The sequence below is a fragment of the Leucoraja erinacea genome, chromosome 13, assembly GCF_028641065.1.
Source record: "Leucoraja erinacea ecotype New England chromosome 13, Leri_hhj_1, whole genome shotgun sequence".
Classification (NCBI taxonomy): Eukaryota; Metazoa; Chordata; class Chondrichthyes; order Rajiformes; family Rajidae; genus Leucoraja; species Leucoraja erinaceus.
Genome location: NC_073389.1, coordinates 46896157 through 46917741, shown reverse-complemented (window position 1 = coordinate 46917741; position 21585 = coordinate 46896157). Strand labels below are relative to the sequence as shown.

The 21585-nt window shown below is 43.8% G+C and overlaps 1 protein-coding gene across 1 annotated transcript in view; it reads left to right on the top strand.

The window, feature by feature from the left end:
• The window catches only part of vps26c (VPS26 endosomal protein sorting factor C), a 29311-nt gene extending 15859 nt beyond the window's left edge, over positions 1-13452 (top strand). The window contains exons 6-8 of the mRNA XM_055645138.1: positions 7117-7267; positions 10837-10989; positions 13179-13452. Of these exons, the coding sequence (XP_055501113.1) occupies positions 7117-7267; positions 10837-10989; positions 13179-13261 (387 nt within the window). The 3' untranslated portion in view covers positions 13262-13452. The remainder of the gene's footprint in view (positions 1-7116; positions 7268-10836; positions 10990-13178) is intronic.
• The last annotated feature ends 8133 nt before the right edge of the window (positions 13453-21585 follow it).

Sequence of the window (21585 nt, the reverse complement as noted above, 5' to 3'; positions counted from 1 at the left end):
ACATAGTAGGCATAAACAGTGTCCATATACTATAATATAAATATATACACATATGAATAAATAAAATGATAAAGTGCAAATAACAGATGATTGGTTATTAATAATCAAAGTTTAGTCCGAGCCAGGTTTAATAGCCTGATGGCTGTGGGGAAGTAGCTATTCCTGAACCTGGTTGTTGCAGTCTTCAGGCTCCTGTACCTTCTACCTGGGAGATGAGTGTGTGGCCAGGATGGTGTGGGTCTTTGATGATACTTCCAGCCTTTTTGAGGCCAGAACTGCAGGTGCTGGAGTACCTCAGCGGGTCAGGTGCTCGGTGCTGGAGTACCTCACCGGGTCAGGCAGCATCTCTGGAGATAGTGGGAGGGGGGGGGGGGGGGAGGCTATTGATAGGCAGATGGTTGGACAAAGGTCAGAGATGAAATGACAAAAGGTGCACGGATAGAAGAGGTGGGAATTGTGAAGCCAGAGGAAGAAATGTTGGTGGGAGGGGGTAGGAGAGAAATAGGTGCGAGTCCAGGTAGGGAATTGGGAGATGGGTGAAGAAGCGTGATGTGTGGGGAAGGGGGGTGGTTGTAGTAGTTACCTAAAATTGGAGATATCGATATCTCCAATGAAATGGACTATACTTCCTCTCACCCTGCCTCTTGTAAAGACTTTATCCACTTATTTCAGTTTCTCCATCACTCCCACATCTACCTCCAAGATGAGGCATTCCATTCTAAGACATTTGAGATGTTATTGTTCTTTGGCAAGTGGTGTTTCCGCCACTGCTGCCATAGATGGATCCCTTATCTGCCTCCGTGTCCCGTAATTCTGCTCCAGCTCCCAGCACATCCTTCCTAAGATATGGGGCCCAAAACTACTCACAATACTCCAAATGTGATCTGACAATATTGATATTCAGTTAAAATGATGCCTTGATGCACAACTACTCTATATGTTACTCTTTTGTAGTAAATAGATGATGCTAAATCTCATGCTTGTTATGTGGGTGAGTGACTGATGTTGAGACAATCAGTGTCCAAATTACTGAGTTTGAAGCTTATATGAACTAGCGCAAGGGCGTTGGAAGTTTAGAAATAGACAAGTCTTGTCACAATTGTATGGTAAATCAAATTTCACTGTACTTTGGTACACTTGACAATAAAGGACCATTGAACCATTGATGTCAGTCGATAAACCATCTCCTGTGATGGAGACGGTGGGATATAGAAATGGCCGGGAGATGTTGGAAATGGTCCAAGTGAATTTGAGTATAGGATGGACATTAGCGGTGAAGTTAATGAAGTCAGTGAGTTCTGCATGGATGCAGGAAGTCGCCCCGAAGCAGTCATCAGTGCAGCGGAGATAGAGTTTGGGAATAGGGCCAGTGTACGCCTGGAACAGGCATTATTCGGCGTACCTTACAAAGAGGCAGGCTCAGCTGGGGCCCCTGCGAGTGCCCATGGCGATGCCTTGGACGACTGTTCCTATTTTCCTGTTAGACATTTCCTTTCTGCCAGCCTCGATTGAGTGAACATAGAAACATAGAAAATAGGTGCAGGAGTAGGCCATTCGGCCCTTCGAGCCTGCACCGCCATTCAATATGATCATGGCTGATCATCCAACTCAGTATCCTGTACCCGCCTTCTCTCCATACCCCCTGATCCCTTTAGCAACAAGGGCCACATCTAACTCCCTCTTAAATATAGCCAATGAACTGGCCTCAACTACCTTCTATGGCAGAGAATTCCACAGATTCACCACTCTCTGTGTGAAAAATGTTTTTCTCATCTCGGTCCTAAAAGATTTCCCCCTTATCCTTAAACTGTGACCCCTTGTTCTGGACTTCCCCAACATCGGGAACAATCTTCCTGCAAAATAGCCTGTCCAACCCCTTAAGAACCTTCTCTTCACAGCTTGAAATATACTTTCCCCAGTGCCCGACAAAATACGGAGAGCAAGACTTAGTAATGCTCTTGCTGTGAGATGAACAATACACTCTACAGTTGGTGCAAGAACTTGCTATTTTCATAGTTTAATTATTTGGCTTCCTAATTATCTGCTGCAGCTGTATGCAAAGGCCAGTGTTCTGTGGACCCTCTGCATTTAAATCATATAATCTTGGTTTCTATTCTACCTGACAAAGTGGATAAACTCACACATTTCCCTACTTGCTGAACCTACCTATAACTTCAGCATCCTCCTCACAATTGAATCACTCCCCACCTCCTACATTTGTATTTTGAGCAAATGTATCTAGAATATACTCTTCATCCAAGTCATTAATACATGGTGCACACCATATTGTACATGTTGAGGCCACTGCATTTATTCTTGTGCACCCCTCCATTTCCACTGCACGCATCGAAATGGCCCATTTGCCTGACAGTATTGTTTGTTAACCAATTCCTCTATCTATCCTAAACTTCCATCAAAGCCATGAGCTGTTATGCAATAATCTTTTTTGATATGTTTTTATTGAATGTTCAGTCCAAATGTATTAAACTTACTGGTTCTCCTACATGAACACAACCTATTACTCAAATAATTCAATAAATTTGTCAACGCTACATTGCCTTCATAAAACTATGACTAAGCTTGACTATTTTCTCAGCATCCTACCATTCCATAAAATGGAATTGAACACTTCGAATTGTGTGTCAGGTTTCTGTTTCCCCCTTTCAGCCTTCAGTTCCATTGATTTTTAAATTTTTAAAAAAAAAAATTTAAAAACATTTTCATTACTTTTTACTCTTCCTTGCTTTTTCCTCTATTATTAATTCAATGCTTCGGGTGTCTGCTATAAAGGTGCACAAAATATTGAAAGACTTGGTCATTTCCTGCTCCTAATTCCCTTGTTCCATGATCTAGCAGACTGATTACCAGACAGATTCCTGGGACGTCAGGACTTTCATATGAAGAAAGACTGGATAGACTTGGTTTGTACTCACTAGAATTTAGAAGATTGAGGGGGGATCTTATAGAAACGTACAAAATTCTTAAGGGGTTGGAGAGGCTAGATGCAGGAAGATTGTTCCTGATGTTGGGGAAGTCCCGAACAAGGGGTCACAGTTTAAGGATAAGGGGGAAATCTTTTAGGACCGAGATGAGGAAAACATTTTTCACACAGCGAGTGGTGAATCTCTGGAATTCTCTGCCACAGAAGGTAGTTGAGGCCAGTTCATTGGCTATATTTAAGAGGGAGTTAGATGTGGCCCTTGTGGCTAAAGGGATCAGGGGGTATGGAGAGAAGGCAGGTACAGGATACTGAGTTGGATGATCAGCCTTGATCATATTGAATGGCGGTGCAGGCTCGATGGGCCGAATGGCCTACTCCTGCACCTAATTTCTATGTTTCTATGGGACCAATGGTTAGTTACAAACCTGTATGTCTTTGGAGCGTGAGAGGAAACCTGAGCACCCAGGGAAAACCCACGCGTCACGGGGAGAATGTCCAAACTCTGTACAGAGTGTCGGTATTGAACCCGGGTCTCTGGCGCTGTAAGGCAGTAGCTCTGCCGCTGTGCATGCTTTATCATTTAATAAGATCATGGCTAATCTAATGTATCTCATCACTCATTCCTGACTATTCGTGGGTACCTTTCATTTCCTTTCTTATCAAGAATCTATCTCTGCCTTTAAGAAATATCCTTTGAGGTAAATATTTTCAAAGCGTATGATCCTTTGAGAGATTAGAAAACAGTTTCATTTCTGCCTTAATTGGACAGCTGTCTTGTATTTTAAGCAAGCAACCAGGACGACAGATAGCACAATGGGCTAAGAGTTCGGCTGGCGACCGGAAGGTAGCCGGTTCAAATCCCGCTTGGAGTGCATACTGTCGTTGTGTCCTTGGGCAAGACACCTCACCCACCTTTGGCCTGTTCTGGAATGTTACGGCGGCAGGCGCGGGCACTCCGCGGCGCAGTGTCTCTCCCTTGAAAGGGATATGTTAAAACTGCATTTCGTTGTCTATGTACTGTACACTGACAATGACAATAATTTGAATCATTTCAAAATTGTAGATTTTCCCTTAAGGAGAGACATCCTCTTCATATCCATCCTGTCAGGATCTTAAAAGTTTCAGTCTTGTCACCTCTCATTCTTGCAACTGCCAGGGGATATGATTCCTTGCTATAATATCCAAAATAATGTCTGTGCTCTAACCCTGCAGTACGTCGTTTATAGCTGACTTCCATGCAACATATGAACCACTCCTTGTGAAATATGAGCCACACGGGGGAGTAGTGTGACTATGGCTAACACGAGAAGTTGAAAATTGTTCTACTCTATAATGAAAGCTGTCGCCAGTAAAATAGTGAGTGACACTGGAGATTGCAAGAGGTTTTGTGCAAAGGAAGGGGGTCAGTGAAAATAACCATGAGTTCTTTATAGATGGAGAAATTATTGTGGGCCATAAAAGGTCAGTGCTGGTTTGCACTTAAGAGGCACTGATTCTGAGAGGATTTTATTGCAATGTCTTACTGAGTTATAGAGAGCTCTGGTGATACTGCACCTGAAGTTTGATTTCCTTCTTTCAAATGAGGTACTAACACACCATCGAGGGAATGCAGCGATGAATCCTGGTCTGTAGGCATAAGGAACTGCAGATGCTAGTTTACAAAAATATCAGACGCACATTGCTGAAGTAACTCAGCGGGTCAGGCAGCATCTCTGGAGAACAAGGATAGGTGACAATTCGGTCAAGACCTTTCTTCAGACTGACTGGAGTAGTGGGGAGAAAGCTGGAAGAGAGGTGTGGGCAGGACCAAGACTGGCAAGTGAAGGGTGGATACAGGGGAGGGGTTTGATTTTCAGATGGTTGGACAATTAACAGATGAAAAGACAGTGAGATAAGGATAATAGAGGTGTAAAATGTGAAGCCTTAGGAAGCAATATTCAGTTAACCACCTTTGTAAAAAGAAGCAGACTGGGAAGTGTTAGTTTTTATGTGATCAGGGTGTTTGAAAGAAAAAAATAAGATGCAAATAACATAAGCAATTTGGAAAGCAGAGAGTGTATTTATCTCTTAATAAGGGATTGGAGTATAAAAGTAACAGTTGGTATTATTGTCTAGGGCTTTGAGACCTTGGAGAGCTTTGTATTCGGCTTCTTGTGAGCAATTTTGGGCACCATATCCGAGGAAGGATGCGCTGGCTCTGAAGAGGGTCCAGAGGAGGTTTGATCCCAGGAATGAGTAGGTTAACATATGATGAGCGTTTGATGGCACTGGAGTTTAGAAGAATGAGGGGGGGACCTCTTTGAAACGTACAGAATACTGAAAGGCTTGGATAGAGTGGATGTGGAGAGGGTTTTTCCACTGGTGGGAGAGTCTAGGACTAGAGGTCATAGCCACAGAATTAAAGGATGTTCTTTTGAGAAGGAGATGAGGAAGATTTTTCTTTTAGTCAGAAGATGGTGAATCTGTGGAATTCTTTGCCACAGAAGGTGTGGAGGCAAAGTCGGTGTGTATATTTAAGGCATGGATAGATAGATTCTTGATTAGTACGGGTGTCGGGGGTTATGGGGAGAAGGCAGGAGAATGGGGTTAGGAGGGAGAGATTTATCAGCCATGATTGAATGGCCGATTAGACTTGATCGGCAGAATGGCCTAATTTTGCTCCTATCTCTCCTTGCTGACATTTGGTGAAATGAAGATTCATTACATTGATTCTTGGGCAGAGGTGATTGAGGGGCAATTTCATAGGCAAGCTCCAAAGACGTGGAAGTATGTAGGTTAATTGGCTTGGTGTGTATGTGTAAATTGTTCTTAGTGTGTGTAAGATAGTGTAAATATGCGGGGATTCCTGGTCAGTGCGGGCTCGGTGGGCCAAAGGGACTGTTTTTACGTAGTTTTTCTAAACTAAACTAGACTAAACAAGCTCTCAGGAATTGAGGTATGAAGTTGAAGTCTACATCATTAATGAGGTAGATCGTAATGAAGATGTTTCCTTGATTTAAAAAGGTTGAGTTGCTGCCTTACATTTGGTTGAGTTGCTGCCTGCCAAACAAGACTGCTAAACGGACTTTGCCCCCTGCCAAAGTATCGCGCAACAACCACCAACCTGGACACACTGCAGCAGAGCCACTCTTGTGCCGCTGCCGATCGGAACGCCTGTTGAATGTTTAGTAGAGTGTTAAATTTGTTCATGATACATGTATTTTTATTTCTATTTAGTTTTAATGCACACTGAATGGACACTGGTTGAGCGACGTTTTTTTGCTTCCTCTGGGTATGTGAATACTCAGGAAATGACAATAAAGATATACAATACAATACAGTGCCAGAGCCCCGGTTCAATCCTGACTACGGGTGCTTGTCCGTATGGAGTTCCTACGTTCTCCCCGTGACCTGCGTGGGTTTGCTCCAGGAACTTTGGTTTCCACCCACCCAAAGATGTACAGATTTGTCAGTTAATTGGCTTGGTATATATGTTAAAATTGTCCCTAGTGTAGGATGGTGTTAATGTGTGGGGATCGCTGGTCGGCGTGGAATCGGTAGCCAAAGGGCCTGTTTCCACGCTGTATCTCTAAACTAAACTAAATTATTACAGGCTTTAAAAGGTAGTTTGTGATGAAGATGCTTCTTTGATTGGAAAATCTAATACTAAATGTAGACTGGATATCAAAGACTTAAAGTAAAGAGTTAGTAATTTAATATCGAGAGGAATTTTCACATTTGAAAGAATGTGACACTTGGCCTTCAAGAGCATTCAAGTGTAAAATTGATTTTTCAGCACTGATGGATTTAAAGAGATAGTGTAGAAAGGTAGAGTTGATCAGCCATTATTGCACTGACTAATAGAGCCACATTGTGCAGCGTATCTTTGTAAGAACTGCAGATGCTGGTTTAAACTGACGATAGACACAAAAAGCTAGGGCAACTCAGCGGGTCAGGCAGCATCTCTGGAGAAAAGGAATAGGTGACGTTTCGCGTCCAGACCATTCTGCAGACTGAGAGTCAAGGGAAAGGGAAACGAGAGATAGCGTAGACGATGATATAGAGAGATCTAGCACAAATGACTGAAAGATATATGCAAAAAGTAACGATGATCATTTAATAGCTGCGTTGCACGGTTGTTCCTTCTGCCGACTTTATTTTTGAATCCTGTCAAACGTTTCCAACCTTCCTTCCAGAGGACGCCGCTGCCGGGATTCAAAATCCGTGGCCGCCTCGACTCGACAAACTGCATCATCACCCAGCCACTGACGGGCGAGCTGATGGTGGAGAATCTGGACGTGCCCGTCAAGAGCATCGAGCTGCAACTGGTGCGGGTGGAAACTTGCGGTGAGTGTTGTACCTCCGGAGTAACTCCTTTAGCTTATTGTGCTTGACCATACCCGTATATCATCGTGCAAGATTGAGAAGTATACATTTAAGTTAATGGAAAACTCAATGGAAATAAAACAGAAATCGTGCTAATTGGCTCAAAGTCCATACTCTCCAAAACCCACCCGTTCACCATTTCAGTTGATGGCTCACCCATCCCCACCTCCTCCCATGTCAAAAGTCTCGGGCGTCATTCTGGACAGTACACTTTCCTTTGGCCCCCACATCAGCAATATCACACGCTCTGCATACTTTCATCTCCGCAACATCTCCAGACTCCGCCCCTCCCTCTCCAAAGACAATACAAAAGTCCTCATCCACGCTCTGGTCACATCCTGCATCGATTACTGCAACGCCCTCCTCACTTGCACCTCCAATAAACTTCTTCATCGCCTCCAATGCATTCAGAACTCTGCAGCCCGGATCATCACCCGCACCAGATCATCAGACCACATCACACCCATCCTCACTCAGCTCCACTGGCTCCCTGTGCACCACCGGATTAACTACAAGATTTTACTGCTGACCTTCAAAGCCCCACACCACCTTGCTCCCCAATACCTCTCTGACCTGCTGCTACCAGACACTCCTTCCCGGTCATTTCGTTCCTCCTCAGCTGCAATTTTAACTGTCCCCACATTGAGACTCAGCACCATGGGTGCCAGAGCCTTCAGCTGCTCTGCCCCACGTCTCTGGAACACTCTCCCACCTCCCATCCGCCACCTGGACACTATCGATCAATTAAAATCACAACTCAAAATACACCTGTTTAGATTAGCATACCCAACATAACTTCCACCATGTTCACCCTGATTTTAATGACTTAAAATGTTTTGTGTTTTTTTTTATTTTTTATTTTTTTAAATCAATTTTAATATTGGTAAATGTATTGTGATTTTATGTCCTGTAAGTTGTCCTTGGGTGTCCAGAAAGGCGCCAGCAAATAAAATGCATTATTATTATTAAGTTAGAGACAAAGTGCGGAAGTAACTCAGCGGGCCAGGCAGCCTCTTTAGTTTAGAGATACAGCGCGGAACCTGGTCCCTTTGGCCCACCGCGTCCGTGCTGACCAGCGATCCCCGCACACCAACACTTCCTAGTTTACCAAGATACATACCTGTACGTCTTTGGAGAGCGGAACCTGGGAGAAAACCCGGGGAGAATGTACAAACTCTCTCGACTACCGGATCTCTGACGCTGCAAGCGATACAAGGTAGTAATTCTATCGTTGCGCCACCGTGACCCTCTGGGTGAAAAAGTGGATAGGTGACGTTACGTGTTGGGATCCTTCTTTAGACCTGACCCAATCCATTTTCTCCGGAGATGCTGCCTGACCTGTTAAGTTACTCCAGAAATTTGTGTCTCAAAATGCCAACATCCCATGTTCAAGTCTGAAGACAATAGAGTCCAGTTTGCTTCAAGAACCATGCTTTATGGGGACCAGTAATCCAAGAGATGTGGATAAGACACAGGATCTGCTGCAGTAATGAGTGACATAGTCTGGCAAGGATCCATATGACATAATGCCGCTTCTTTCTGGTTCGTCTGATGGACAACTGAGCCAAATAACTTAAATCTATAATAAAAATGAACTGCAGATGCTGGTTTATACCACAGATATACACACACTATGCTGGAGTAACTCAGCGGGTCAGACAGCATCTCTGGAGAACAGGAATAGGTGACTTTGAATCGAGACCCTTCTTCAGACTAAGGGAGGTGGGCATCACCCTTCCATTTGTTCTCGCCTTTTTTTCGCCTCCAGTTCCCCAACCCTACCTCTATCTTTCAGTCTGAATGAGGTCCTGTTTTGGGCAAGATTCAACAAGGCAAAGCGAAACAAAATGAAAAAGGGAAGATATTGAAAGTGGAGGATCAAATAAAACAATTGGCTATACCTCACAGATCTTTTAAAGTAGGATCTACATGTCTATACATGGTTAAGAGGTATGCTGATGTTTTCTTGAGCTGAGACACAGAATACAAGAGCAAGGCTAGTACGCCTGGAGCACAGATGGAGAATCAGTTTGTGTTGGAAGGAACTGCAGATGCTGGTTCATGCCAAAGATAGACACAAAATGCTGGAGTAACTCAGCAATTCAGGCAGCATTGCTGGAGAAAAGGAATGGGTGATGTTCGGGTCTGTCTGAGGAAGGGTCTCCATCCGAAACGTCACCTATTCCTTTTCTCCAGAGATGCTGCCTGATCTGCTGAGTTACTCCAGTATTTTTGTGTCCATCTACAAGAAGGTGCTAGAACTGTACACATCAGATAGATCACAGCCGGAGTACTGCCAAAGTCCTGGTCATCACATTGGTTATTGGTTTATTATTGTCACACGGCACTGGCCTGGACTCGCTGGAGTTTAGAAGGATGAGGGGGGAGCTCGTTGAAACGTAACAAATTGAAAAGACTAGGCTTGTATTCACTGGAGTTTAGAAGGATGAGGGTAGATCTTATAGAAACATATATAAAATTATAAAAGGACTGGACAAGCTAGATGCAGGAAAAATGTTCCCAATGTTGGACGAGTCCAGAACCAGGGTCCACAGTCTTAGAATAAAGGGGAAGCCATTTAAGACTGAGGTGAGAAAAAACTTTTTCACCCAGGGAGTTGTGAATTTGTGGAATTCCCTGCCACAGAGGGCAATGGAGGCCAAGTCACTGGATGGATTTGACAAAGAGTTAGATAGAGCTCTATGGGCTAGTGGAATCAAGAGATATGGGGAGAAGGCAGGCATGGGTTATTGATTGGGGACGATCAGCCATGATCACAATGAATAGTGGTGCTGGATCAAAGGGCCGAATGGCCTCCTCCTGCACCTATTTTCTATGTTTCTATGAATAGTGAAAGGCCTGGGTAGAGTGGATGTGGAGAGGATGTTTCCACAAGTGGTAGAGTCTAGGACCAAAGGCCATAGCCTCAGAATAAAAGGACGTCCCTTTAGAAAGGAGGGGGGATTTATTTTGTCAGAGGGTGGTGAATCTATGGAATTCATTGCCACAGAAGGCTGTGGAGATCAAGTCAATAGATATTTTTAAGGCCGAGATTGACAGATTCTGGATTAGTATGGGTGTTAGGGGTTATGGGGGGGAAGGCAGGAGGATGGGGTTGGGAGGGATAGATATAGAGAGAGAAGACTTGATGGGCCGAATGACCTTATTCTGCTTCTATAACTTCTGAACATGTATTGAGATACAGTGAAAAATCTTTTGCATACTGTCCTTCTAGGTTATCCTCACATGGTTGCAATCGAACCATGTGCACACAATGGGTATGTAACTTCATTTGGTTTAAAAATTGTGATACCATTTCAGATTTCCATGGGCATTATCACGTGGCTATTTGTGGAATCATGTGTGTGAATTGGTTTCACTGTTTTCCCAACAAAGTGCATTGTGCTATTTTTGAACAATTCAAAAGGCACTTCACTGACTGTAAACAGCTTGTGGGCATTAAATTGCAAAAGAACTTGTGTAAATGCAAATCTTTATTTTCCAACTAACTTCTCCAATAACTGAATTAGGTTGCGTCGAGGGTTACGCCAGAGATGCCACAGAAATTCAAAACATCCAGATAGCTGATGGCAACATTTGTCAAGGTTTGGCCATTCCCATCTACATGGTGTTTCCCCGGCTGTTTACTTGCCCCACGCTGGAAACAACTAATTTCAAAGTCGGTAAGTATGAGCTCCCAGTTTTGTCTGCATTTGCTTTTTGTCTGGGGCATAAAAGTCTTACAGCGTGGAAACAGGCCCTTCTGCCCAACTTGTCCATGCCGATCTACACTAGTCCCACCTACCTGCCTTTGGCCCTTATCTCACTAAACCTATCCTATCCATGTACCGGCATTTTATTTATGCTAAGGATGATGTCAAACGTTAGAGACTTTTCCCTTTAATTTCAATTTTACCAGTGTCTGAATGTTATCATTGAATGAGGAGGAAGGAACTGCAGAATGAGTTGGAAAGAACTGAAGACACACACAAAATGTTCGAGCAACTCATCTGATCAGGCAGCATCTCTGGAGAACAGGAGGAGGTGATGCCCCGGGTCAAGAACCTTCCCCATAACTTTATCTACTTGATCGCTGATTGGAGAGAGCTCTGAATAGTGAATATTCAGAGCATTCACCTAGTCTGTGCGACCAAATTTAGATTAACAATGAGCGGCCTAGACAATCTCTCATGTCCTTCACCACGACTGCTAAAGATGCTCAATTTGTGACCCTGTGTCTGGTCGCGGGGTGGATATAGGAGTCCCTTGGCACTGAATGAAGAATCATCTCGGTGCTGCCACATGCTGCTTGCATGAACTGCTGTGCACTTTGGCCGTTGCATAGGCCACGTGTTTAAGATAGTGATCCACTGTTCAGCCAGGACACTGCCAGCTCAGTCAGTGATGGTCCACCTAACTCTTGTCGGTTGATGGATAATGAAGCCCCACACAATCACGGAGAGGATGTTCCCACTCGTGGGAGAGTCTAGGACCTGTGGCCATAGCCTCAGACTACAAGGACGTACCTTTGGAAAGGAGATGAGGGGAAATTTCTTTAGTCAGAAGATGGTGAATCTGTGGAATTCATTGCCATAGAAGGCTGTGGAGGCCACGTCAATGGATATTTTTAAGATGGAGATTGCCAAATTTTTAATTAGTGTGGGTGTCAGGGGTTATGGGGAGAAGGCAGGAGAATGGAGTTAAGATGGGAAAGATAGATCAGCCATGATTGGATGGTATAGTAGACGATGGGCCGAATGGCCTTATTCTGCTCTACACACATGTAAACCCAGGCATCTTCTATATCTTTGTTACTTTCAGTTCTTCCAGATGTTGCTCAGGATGGAGGAACACATATATCTGGCGAGGACAGTAGGCAGTATTCATGAGAAGGTTTACTTGTCATGTTTGACTGGTTACATGAGATTGTGTGAGGCCTGTAATTGATGTTGAAGACTCCCAAGTCTTTTTCTATCTCCCCTGCCCTGCTGGCTCCATCTGGGGGGAGAGACAGCAAACGAGATAGCAGAGTGTGCCAATTGCCTGTAAGATATGATTCCATTAATGTGATGATATTAAGCTGCTACCTCACCCATCTGTGGAACACCTCTCCCAATTTAGACACCAATTACAGGATGCTTTTTGGAAGGACTTTGCAAGGTTGACTCGGCTGGAATGCCATTGCCATGTACGTGCGTGGGTCGATCCCAGGCGATTCATCAGGTCATTCAATGTGCAAGATAGACTGCGGCAGATAGTTAGCATTTTCATTCCTTGTCATCAACAGTGCTTTGGCCTGCCCCTCATTCAGTTGGTCAAGGGACTAGTTTCTACATGATTGCTTCATGACAAGAATGAAGACTCCCCTAGCTCCACAGTGGATTGCTTGCCCATTTACAGAGATTAGTGAATGACACAGGTTCTCTGGTTTGCGATGGGGTGGTGGGCGGGAGGATGTCCTTGTGGTTTTGTGGCTTCTTCTTGATCTGATAATATGATGGGTTTGGTGAGTTATTTTGAAGTAAGTTCAAGCAGACGCTATACATGTGTGGGAAAATACTGAAGTCAATATAAGTTTAACATTGGAATTCACACCGACTGTGCTAACCCTTTTAAAAATGCTAATGTTTGCTATTCACAGCAAATCCATCAGGAATTTTAGCTCGCATTTCTAAATGCTGCCACTAGTTCACAAATCTTATGAAATAGAAACACAGAACATGGAAAATAGGTGCAGGAGTATGCTTTCCGGCCTATTTTTTTTAGAAACTAAGAGTAATCTTTTACCATATGTGTAATATTTGGTTGGGGGCATGCAGAAGTGAGACGTGATGAAGTAACAATTATAACTGGCATCTTTTCTTCTTTACAGAATTTGAAGTGAATGTTGTGGTGATTCTTCAGGACGATCACCTGATCACTGAGAATTTCCCGCTTAAAATCTACCGCTTTTGAGTTCTGCAGGGGCAGAGCTATTGATTTGGAGAAGTGCAGCATTGGAGTTCACAACGGACTTTGTTGTTCGACAACTAATTCGCATTCCATTCCGAGAAGCTCATTTGTACAAATCGTGGCCTACGGTCATTTTTTTTTGAGAACTGGACAATTTTCTTATTTAAAAGATAATAAATATTTGCACAATTGTGTTTCCCCGCGAACGTATTCACTCCTTGGGAAAATGTGCACATTAAGCACAATTGGGTAGAGAAAGTGGTTTGTAAAGCATATGGGATCTTCGGCTTGCAAAGAGGCGCTGTGGTACAGTTGCTGCTGCCTTACTGCGCCAGAGACCCGGGTTCGATCCCGACTGCGGGTGCTGTATGTATGGATTTTAATGTATTAAACTATTAATGTATTGGCTTTATAGGGAGTGTGGCGTAGATTTGCCAAAATCTACTACAAACCTACTGACTCCTATAGCGATCTTGACTACACTTCTTCACACCCTGCTTCCTGTAAAGACTCCATCCAAAGGCTCTATCCAAAGGACCCAAACAGTCTTTCCTGGTGAGGCAGAGGTTCACTTGCACCTCCTCCAACCTAATCTACTGTATCCGCTGTTCCAGGTGCCAACTTCTCTACATCAGCGAGACCAAGCGCAGGCTCGGCGATCGTTTCACTGAACACGTCTGCTCAGTCTGTCTTAACGAACCTGATCTCCCGGTTCTTCAGCACTTTAACTCCCCCTCCCATTCCCAATTTTACCTTTCTGTCCTGGGCCTCCTCCAATGTCAAAGTGAGGCCCAGCGCAAATTGGAGGACCTCGTATTTCGCATGTGTAGTTTACACCCCAGCGGTATGAACGTTGACTTCTCTAACTTCAGATTGCCCCTGCTTTCCCTCTCTATCCCCCTCCCCCCCCCCCCCCCCCCCCCCCCCCCTTCCCAGTTTGCCACTAGTCTCACTGTCTCCGACTACATTCTATCTTTGTCTGGCCCATTTCCGACATCTCGCGTTTCCCTTATTCCTAACCAGCCTGAAGAAGGGTCTTGACCCGAAACATCACCCATCCCTTCTCTCCAGAGATGTTGCCTGACCCGCTGAGTTACTCCAGCACTTTGTGTCTACCTTTGCCAAAATGATGCCTGGACTCTAAAGATTAACATTATTACATAAACTCAAATTCCTTGAATTTGATCCATTGAGATCCTGCTAATGTGCAAAGTTAGTTTATTATTCACGTATATCGAGATATGGTTCCTTTTAAATCAGATCATGCTATGCACGAGTGCAATCAAGTCATACACAAGTACATGTTGGAAGTGGCTGGGTCAGTATCGCTAGCATTTGAGGTACTTGACCAGGCAAATTTAGTTTAGTTTAGAGATGCAGCATGGAAACAGATCTTTGACCCACTGAGTCTGCGCCAACCAACTATCATTCTCATTTGGGACAATACACAGACGCCAATTAACCTACAAACCTGCACGTCTTTGCAATGTGGGAGGAAATTAGAGCACCCAGAAAGAACCCACGCAGTCATAGGGAGAACGTACAAACTCCGTACAGACAGCACTCATGGTCAGGATTGAACCCGGGTCTCTAGGGCTACAAAACAGCAGTTCTACTAAATGTGAGCTCATTTCTACTTGATGTCGAACAGGTAGTGCAGAGAGAAAAGTAGCAGAGTGCAGAATATAGCTTTACATCATTGTGTTACAGTTACAGAGAAAAGGTCACATCCCCAACAAGGGTAGGTTGGAAGAAGGGAGGACCGTTCAGCGGTCTGATAATGGGGAGAAGCTGTTCCTGAGTGGTGGTTGGTGCTATCAAACATTTGTATCTTCCACCCAATTGTAGAGGGGAGAAGAGGGTGTATGGAGGGTGAAATAGGTCCTTGATCATGTTAGTTCTCAAGAAAAGCCCTTTTGTGAGTGAAATACGGATAACAGAAGTAACTTCTGCAAACAGCTACAGACTCGCAGTCAATTTTAATTCTGAGACTGACTTTCAGTAATCAAAGTTATTGATAAATGAGGAGTGGCAGAGACTGGTTGGATCACTGACAATCATGATGATGTTACAGGAACAGGCCTGACAATCCTGATGATTTTGTTTTCAAAAGGAACAGGCCTTGTTTATGAGGCGTTGAAGGTTACGCAAAAAAGCTCTCGTCAGCAGGTGCGGCCTCTACAGCGAAGGAAATAGGCAACGTTTTTATTATCTTTTTGACTGATGTTTATATGTGGGCGGGGACAAGAAAGGGAAAAGGTTGGGAGGAGCCCGTGTGTGTGGGGGGGGGGAGGCAGGGGGGCTGAGGAAGGGGAGGGAGGCAAGGGGGCAACTTTTAAATCGATCCCTGCACGGGAGATGCCCGACCAAACGGAATATTGCTGTTCCTCCAATTTCCGGTGCTGCTCCGTTGTGGAGGAGACGTTGGGGCTGCAATGAGGAGCGGCCTCCAACAGAAGAAGACGAAGTGGGAGGGGGAGTTGAAGCTCGCTGCACCGGGAGGTCACCGGGGACTCTGGTGTTCGGCCGACTCGCCCACCGTCACCGTCGCGCTGAGCTGGAGCAGAGTCCAGAGCGGTGGTGCAGAGCGCCTCTGTCTGCGCTGCTGCTGAACGGAGTCGAGAGGGGAGCAAAGGGCAAGGTTGCATCTCTTGCGGACGGCGGGAAAGTGCCCGGGAGGGAGACCGCTTTTCAGGGAAGAATTGCAACGGAGTTACTTCGGTCTTTGCGCCCGAGTTGCGGGGTCTATTTGTTTGTAATGTATGGCCTCATCATCACCGGCGAAACTGACGGAGCGATTACTTTTTGTATGTGACCGCGGTGGGGTGAAAGGTGCGGACTAGGGCACGGCCGGGGGCTCCAACATGGGGAAGAGAGCAGTGTTGCGACCTATGCATCACCCGGTGTGGCTTTAATGTGGAGGAGGGGACCCCCGTTCCATAATGCCAGCCGGGGTCTGGTGTGGAACGCCTCACTCTGACAGATCGGGGGGGGGGGGGAATTGGGGGTAGGGGATGGAGTCAGTGGGTGTATTTGAGTGCCGGATAAGTTTTTTGAAGTGGATGAAGTCAGTCAGTTGTGTGCGGGTGCAGGAGGTGGCACCAAAGCAGTCATCGATGTAGCGGAGTTAGAGGTCGGGGATGGGGCCCTGGTATGTATTGAACATCGAATTCTCCCAATTTTGGGACGTCCATTGCGCTGCTCTCCCCTCCCCCATCCTCAGTAGCGGAGTCTTGGGGTCTATTTGTTTGTAATGTATGGCTGCAGAAACGGCATTTCGTTTGGACCTCGCCCACCCCCGTCCCCGATCAGTCTGAAGAATTAAATTGACTCTTGACTCTTGAAACCTAACTTTTGTTTTCAAAAGAGATTAGTTCAGGACTTGTTAAACAATATGTACACGTTGAATGTGGCTAGAGCAATATCACTAGCATTTATGAGGTGCTTGATCATGGATATGTGAGCCAATGTTTATTAGAACTAGAATGCAAGGCTTTGACTTTCCAGTGTCAAAAATCTAGTTAACTATGAATGGCAAAACCATTCTCCAATGGAAAATGAAGGTGAAACTACTTCAGCTTTGTGTAAAGCAAAGATCATCGAGCCGTTGATCTTTGGTGTAATGTGTGAAATGCAAATGGAGCTTCTGCAGGTTAATTGTTTGCAGAACATAGAAACGGGCCTTTTATTTATCAGCATTTCAACAAAATGATAATTGAGGTTGGGATAAGCAATCGCATTTGTGTGGGTGTAATTATAACTTTTGAGAAATTATAATTTGTTATAAGGCCCCTGCTATTAAATATGACTGATATTACGTAGCTTCAACCACTGCTAACGAGGATTTAATATGATTTCAGTTTTCCAATTTTCCTCTTGCAGCATCTAATAACAAAGTCAATCTAATTAAATATTTCAATTGTTAATTTGTTTACATACATTTTGAGCAAACTGTTTTGAAAGGGGGAAAAAAAGACACAAAGTGCTGGAGTAACTTAGTGGGGCAGGCAACATCTCTGGAAAACATGGATAGGTGACGTTTTGGATCAGGACCCTTTGGATCTTTCTGGCTTGGTCTCTGGAGATGGGAAGATGTGACTGGTGGTGGGATCACATTGAAGGTGGCAGAAGTGTCGGCTAACGATGAGTTGGATGTGATGGTTAGTGGGGTGAAAGGTAAGGACGAGGGGAACTCTATCCTTGTTCTGTCTGGGCGAGGGGGTGTAAGAGCAGAACTGCGAGATGCAGAGGAGACACAGAGATGTGATGGAGAAAGCGAAGAGAGGTGTCGGAGATAGTCCAAGTGAAATTGAGGGCAAGGTCCTGAGGAATAGTAGTAGAATTAGGCCATTCGGCCCATCAAATCTACCACCGTTCAATCATGCTGATCTATCTCTCCCTCCTAACCCCATTCTCCTGTCTTCTCCCCATAACCTCTGACACTTGTACTAATCATCTTTGCCTTAAAAATATCCACTGACGTCAATGAATTCTGCTCAGCTGCAGGAGGCAGCCCCCATGCAATTGTTAATGTAGCAGAGAAAGAATTGGGGAATGGTGCTGCGTTACATTGAACAGTCCTTGCTGCAAATGTAACCAACAAGCTATGCCTGCTCCTGCCCCTTTCCCATCCACTGAGTTACTGCAGCTGTGTTTGTGGATTAAGGTTCAAAATAATGGAGCAGAATTAATGAACCAACTGGTTGCACAATAATATTTGGTAATTTACAGCTAGCTGAAAGTTAGATAACACCACTCCAAAAAAAAAAGGTTCTCTGATGTTTGATCACTGACAGTTTGGTTATATTCTCTTTAATGCGTCTGTGTTGCTGTTTGACTCTCCAGTGTAATGCTTAAGGAAGCCAGCATCCTATGCTGCTTGGTTAACTCTGAATGATTCTCTGAAGAAGTTTGGTTATTGCAATATGCCTGAAATGCTTAGGAGAATAGGAAATATTCATGCAAACCTGAAGTTAGAGATCACTTTGTTTTTTTCATGGCAATGAATTCAGATATACGACAGAGGCATGAAAGCAGTAATGATGAAACGCTCAATTTTTGGACTTTTATTCAAATGCAGGAAAGTGGTCTGTGCTGCCTGTACTATGTTAAATGCCTCATGTAAAAGTTTAAATAATATTCCTATTTTATTCTCCATATAAGTCCTTTTTTTAAAGGTTAACAGGACTATGGATATACACCCATGGTGGTGTATCAAACGCACTAATTCATATAACATTACAGAGTCAGGCCATATAACTTAAATTTCCCATCCATATAACTATTTTTAAATGATAAAAACGAAGCTGCCTCCACCACCTTCACTGGAAGCTCATACAGTGATAATATGGAGGTGGCACGGAGACGGATCGGTGAAGTTGCTGCCTTACAGCGCCAGAGACTGGTTCGATCTATGGGTGACGTCTGTAGGCACTGTACATTCTCCCTGTGCCATGTGGGTATTCTCCAGATGCTCCGGTTTCCAAAGACATACAGGTTTGTAGGTCAATTGGCTTTGGTAAAAATTGTAAAATGCACCTCGTGTGTCGTGTTCGCTACTGTAACGAGGATCGCTCGTTGGTGCAACAAACGGCCTGTTTCCATGTTGGCTCTAAACTTATCAGGCCAAGGAAGATTTATTTTCAATCAGTACTTTCAATATCAGTAACCATTTTCTTTTTATCTAAAACTTTTCATATTTTACTTATTTGAAACGGAAATGGTTTCAAAGAATGTGCACTTTGACCCTGTTTTGTAAACCTAGTTTTTGAAATTTACCAAGACAAAGTTCCTCACTCAGCCAAGCAGTGGACATGAAATTTCCCTCTGGCCCCATGCAATTTAGCCAAGGGTCAGTATGCTTTCATCATATGGGAGGGTGTGGAAAATGAACTACAGCAGGTTCAGTGCTACAGCAAAACATGAAAACAGCAATGAGGATCTGAGTTCTGGATTGTCACAACAAAAGATTTGCCAAAAAAATGTTATAATGTCAAATCCTAAATGGGAGAAATGTTGGTGCAGCGGGGAGACCTGGCTGGTACGGTGGTGGGTTATATCACTTGCTGGGATTGACTAAGAACTCCAATGCTAAGGGATTTTGTTTTAGTTCTGAAATTGGTGTTCCTGCCTGCCACCATTGTGCTTCTACAGAATGCAGGTAGTCATAAAGCATGGAAACAGGCCCTTAGGCCCAACTTGCCATGTCAACCAAGTTGCCCTATCTATACTGGTCCCACTTACCTGTTTTTGACCTATGCCTCTCTGAACCTTTAGATAGACAAACAGTGCTGGAGTAACTAAACGGGTCAGGGTCAGGCAGCAGATGTGGCAAAAAAGGATTGGTGACGCTTCAAGTTGGGACCCTCCTCCAGCACTTTGTATCTTTGGTACAAAGCCAGCAACGACGATTTATTTCTCCCTCTAAACCTTTCCTGACCTAGTGGATACACATAGGTCAGAGTGTATACATTTGTTCCAGTGGTATGTTGTCTCGCTCCGCCATTCCATTATGAGGTCAACGAAATTTGGACCTGGTCATTTTTTTTTACTTCACCCCATTTGACTATTAAGTGCTGTAGTGTGTAAATGATGGTATACAAATGCAATTCAATCCTACTTGATTCGTGATGGTAATTTCATCAGTTATTTTACCACTTAATTGTAAGTATAACCTTTTCCAAAGTTTTGAGTATGAGCCTTTTGTGTTGAATTTTCAGTGTTCAGTTAATGGGTCAGTGTTTGGGACCATGTGCAGTGACAGGTTGAATAAGTTAGGTCTTTATTCTCTGGAGCGCAGAAGGTTAAGGGGGGGACTTGATAGAGGTCTTTAAAATGATGAGAGGGATAGACAGAGTTGATGTGGACCAGCTTTTCCCTTTGAGAATAGGCAAGATTCAAACAAGAGGACATGCCTTCAGAATTAAGGGACAGAAGTTTAGGGGTAACATGAGGGGGAACCTCTTTACTCAGAGAGTGGTAGCGGTGTGGAATGAGCTTCCAGTGGAAGTGGTAGAGGCAGGATCGTTGATATAATTTAAAAATAAATTGGATAGGCATATGGATGAGAAGGGAATGGAGGGTTATGGTATGAGTGCAGGCAGGTGGGACTAAGGGAAAAAAATTGTTCGGCACGTACTTGTAGGGCCGAGATGGCCTGTTTCCGTGCTGTAATTGTTATATGGTTATATTATGACACTGGGCAGAAGCAATTGTTGGAGCAAAATTGTCCTCTGCTGGCGGAATGTGGATACTGCAGCAACACTGGGTGAAGTCATGGATTCAGTTTCCACTTGCCTGTATTTTGAAGGTGTTCACATCATTGAAACAGATTTTAAATGTAATTGGAGAGTTGTACAATGTGTTGTGGTTCAGAGTAGTGTACCGCTTTGAGATTTCATCGTTAAATGGTTACCTGAGTGAGTTTGAAATTTACATCTCTGATGTAAGGTCACCAACCTGAAGTGTTAAATTTCACTCTCACCCATTGCTGTTGGTTTTTCCATGGAAAGATGCCGATTTCTTAAACAAAACAAATTATTTCCTTCCTTTTACATTCCTTTTGCAGACTGTCTACCCTGCCTTGCATTCCCACCTGTTTTGTCATGATAAATTACATTAGGATCTTGTGAATTTTGAAGTTTGCGATGGGGCAATGTTGGGGCTCATTGTCAAGGGTGAAATGGACCTTTTTAAACTCCCAATGCTTTCTCTCTTATACTCACTCTATACATACTAACAATTCACCTTTAACTATTTAACCCCTTTTCTTGTTCAGTAACCTTAAAATCCAGTTTATTTTTACTGGTCCCCTTTTTCTAGCCTGCTGCATATTACATTCTCAGGAAATTAAAATTGAATATTTCACTATCAGAAAATCCTATTAACCTTCTATATACTTCTCTTAGTACTTTAGTTCCTTAATTGCAATTTCAATGTCTTATTGACACTTTATATGCCTCTTAACATTAAAAATAGCTTCCTTTTTTTAAACCAGTTAGGACTTCTCCAGAATCAATGGAATTTTAGAAGATAACCAACCAATGCGTTTAATATCTCTGGTTCTTTTATAAATAAGGGTGTAGATTATTAGGACGAAGGGATGTGTTAACCCTTAATTTACCAAATACATTGCTTCCTGCCCCTAAACTATTTTTAAGCTTTTCGTGCCTTCCACTACAAAGGCAAAGACTACATTTGTTTTGTGTCCAGGACTTCCATTAGAACGGGAAGAGAGTAAAACAAATCTTTCAGAAGCAGTGAAGGTGGAGACAGGATGGGTTGAACAAAGGGGTAGGCTGCGTTTTCTATTCAAGATTCCTCCAGTG